Source organism: Pituophis catenifer, unplaced genomic scaffold (assembly GCF_029215685.1).
Source record: "Pituophis catenifer annectens isolate HBS135680 unplaced genomic scaffold, rPitCat1.0.hap2 SCAF_2, whole genome shotgun sequence".
Lineage (NCBI taxonomy): Eukaryota > Metazoa > Chordata > Lepidosauria > Squamata > Colubridae > Pituophis > Pituophis catenifer.
Window position 1 is genome coordinate 217,029,906 of NW_027256882.1, and position 3,412 is coordinate 217,033,317.

General features: G+C 34.3%; 1 protein-coding gene across 1 annotated transcript; it reads left to right on the forward strand.

Annotated features, from left to right (window-relative positions):
• Nucleotides 1-581: 581 nt before the first annotated feature.
• On the forward strand, nucleotides 582-1,145 carry LOC139310355 (interferon alpha-21-like). Its single transcript, XM_070934512.1, has one exon. The coding sequence runs from the start codon at nucleotides 582-584 to the stop codon at nucleotides 1,143-1,145; it is 564 nt and encodes a 187-aa protein (XP_070790613.1).
• Nucleotides 1,146-3,412: the final 2,267 nt, after the last annotated feature.

Genomic DNA, 3,412 nt, shown 5'->3' on the forward strand with positions numbered 1-3,412 from the left:
ACCAACACTGGCAAGGCAAGATACTTGTACATAAATATAGAAAAAACCCCATTCCCTTCTAACATTAATGATGTTACCTAGCTGGGACATGAAAGGTCTGCAAGAAAACAACCAAAGTCAGAGACCACCAAGGAACCCACAATTCAACCCTGAGCTACAAATATTCTCTTCTTTTGATAAATCAAATACTCATTAAGGCTGGTATGAGGCACAGGTCACCATATGAATGATTTTGATCGCTGCAAAAAAAATTGTGCAAAACAATCCACTTTTATTTTTATTTATTTGGTAATGGAAGATGGGGATGATGGTTGTTGTAGTAGTTCAATCTAGATAGCCCAAACTGAAAGTCTACATTTTCAATCTACCAGGAGGTGAAGAGGGTAACTCAAATTTTTACTCTAAAGAGAATAACCCAGCTAAATCACTGAAAATGAAAATGAAAATGATGTAAGGGAAGTTTTCTGCAGCTCTAATAAATAAACTCAGGAACATGGCATCCAGACTCAAACATCTCAAAGAATCCTTGAAGAAGGTCCAGGATCTTGAATCTCCACACAGGTCACTGAATAGGCATCACCATGATCTCAGGTTGCTTCCAGCACATTGTCCTCTTCTTTTTACTTTCCTCTGGAATCAGAAGTCTGGACTGTAACCATATTGTGAAATGCCAAGAAGGCGGAACTGTGAACATCATGAAGCTTCTGGAGTCAATGGGACCAAAAATGATTCCCTTGCGATGCTTCAATAAAATTCAAGACTTTGCTTTCCCAATAGGAAACGATACTGGGTCCATCAAAGAGGATGCAAGAGCAACCGTTGGTCTGATGCTGGAGCAGATTAACAGAATATTTTGGCAAAACTTCACCAAAGCTGAATGGAACATGACAGTCGCTGAACATGTTCAAATATCTCTGGATCAGCAGCTTGTGCAGTGGGAGAAGTGCTCTGTTACAGAGAATGGAAAGAAAGCAACATTTAAAGATGTCCGTATAAAACTCAAACTGAGGAAATACTTTTTAAGACTAGACACGTTCTTAAAGAATGAAGAATACAGCTCTTGTGCCTGGGAAGCTGTGCGATATGAAATTATGGGCATCCAGCTTGTATTCCTCGACCAACTTTTGAGAACTCTTCAACGCTAAAGGTAAGATATTTATCTGATGGTTTATTTTAAAACGTAATAAACTATTCACGTTGAGTTATTTTCCTGATCTAAAAAAGAAGTATAGATATATACTTCTCTCTATATATAGAAGTGTATATATATATATATATATATATATATATATATATATATATATAGTGTAATGCCAAAATCTTCATGTTATTATTATTTATAAATGTTAAAAAAAAGAAAAAACAGTGAATAAACTTTGCTTGGAATCATTAATTGTATAAACCATAGTCATTTTCTGTCCATTTGTAGATACTATATATTTTTGAAAATATATCTCTTTCTTAAGATATTCACATTGATCTTGTAATATAACATAGACACCCTTATTGGTTAACTAATGGTTTAAAGCCTTGTTAACCTTCCTATTAGTTTTAGTCCAAATAGCAGGATAAACTCATTTCATGTTAAATAATCCTTATTAAATATTTTCATAGGTGACATATATATTTCAAATTTCTATTTATTAGGCTGTTTTTTATACCAATAATAATAATTTAACATTCTCTGAAGCAACTTTTCATTGGTATAGTAAAGTTATAGACCTCCAGGAGGCAGTTAATAACTTGTCCCATCCTTTTGGGGATAGGTACACAGTGGTTCACATTGTTAGGATGCTGGGTGAACAAGCAACAAGTTTGAGACCCGAGTGTTGCCTTAGGACAGGGTGAGCTCCTGTCCTTCGCTCCAGCTCCTGTCAGGACATAAAAGGAAACCCCAACTGGCGTCCCCTGGGCAACAGTGATGTCACTGGCTAATTTTTTAAACCCTGGAAATGCCTCGGTGCTTCTGACATGAATCCTTCTTAGGATCATCATATATATATATATATATATATATATATATATATATATATATGTATGTATGTATGTATGTATGTATGTATGTATGTATGTATGTATATATAGCCAGATCTTATTCTACAGAATTCAGATCTTCTATTGGAGACTAAACTCACGGTCCATTAGATGACTATAGAGTTGGAGTTATTATTTAACATTTTAAGAGGCACAGTTTATCCTTCAGAATATGCATTCACTACCTATTTTTAAATTGCTATTGTTTCTTAATGTGAGCTTTTTGGAGGTCAAATGCCAAAACTACATCAATGACCTAACATTTTTCTTTTTTCTTCTACATTACAGGTTCAGCAAAATTTCTGAGACAGCCTCAACTTGAAGCAGATACGCAAGAACCAAGGACATCACAAGAACTCTGGAACAATCATTTAACAAGAACTGAGACTTTTTAAATATATATATATATATATATATATATATAAGGTTGAGATCAAGCTTTCAAACTTGACTTCTCAATCACTTGAACACAACCCAGCAAACAGATCCTCCACCAATCCTATAAGCTTAAGATGTGATTGTCATTCTGGAGAAATGCCTACTTGACATTTAAACAAAGTATTTTAAAATTATTTATTTATTTATTATATTTATACAATTCCAGATATTATTTATTTTTTAATATTTAATATTCCACTTTTTTAAAAAAGAAAGAAAGTATTTAAGCGTTTGTATCCTTCAGATGTTATTTGTACTTAGACTAGGGCTATCACCCCAAACATTGCATTGCTGTTTAATTTTTCTATGGTTGTAAGTAGAAGTGCAGGCATGAATTGGAATCCCGATTTGGATTTTTGTCAGAACAGAACAAATACCTTAATACATTGGTTTCCAGACATAAAGGAAGCCTCAACCAAAGTTGAAAAGATCCTTTTCCCAAATGATGCCAGAATACAGTTAGTCCTTAATTTACGACCACAATTGAGCCCAACATTTCTGTTGCTAAGTGAGACCATTGTTAAGTGAGTTACTTGTCTTGTCACAGTTGTTAAGTAAATCGCTGCAGTGGTTAGTAATACTGTTGTTAAGTGAATCTGACTTCCCCGTTATCTTTGCTTGTCAGAAGGTCACAAAAAGTGATCACATGATCCCGGGACACTGAGACCATCATACCTATGAATCAGTTGTCAAGAATCTGAATTTTGATCACATGACCACATGGGGATACTGCAATGGTGGTGTGAAAAATGATCATAAATCACACGAGGACTACCTGTACATTCCTCAGTTTTTCCTCTATAGAAAAACTTTGAAACTGGAAAAATAATATTTTTAAGGATTGCTTTGTCTGGTAAACCTTCAAGCAATTTAAAGCTTGAAGTGGCTTTCAATTGCTAGATAATCCTATCATCACTGAAACAATTCCCTGTTGTTATTA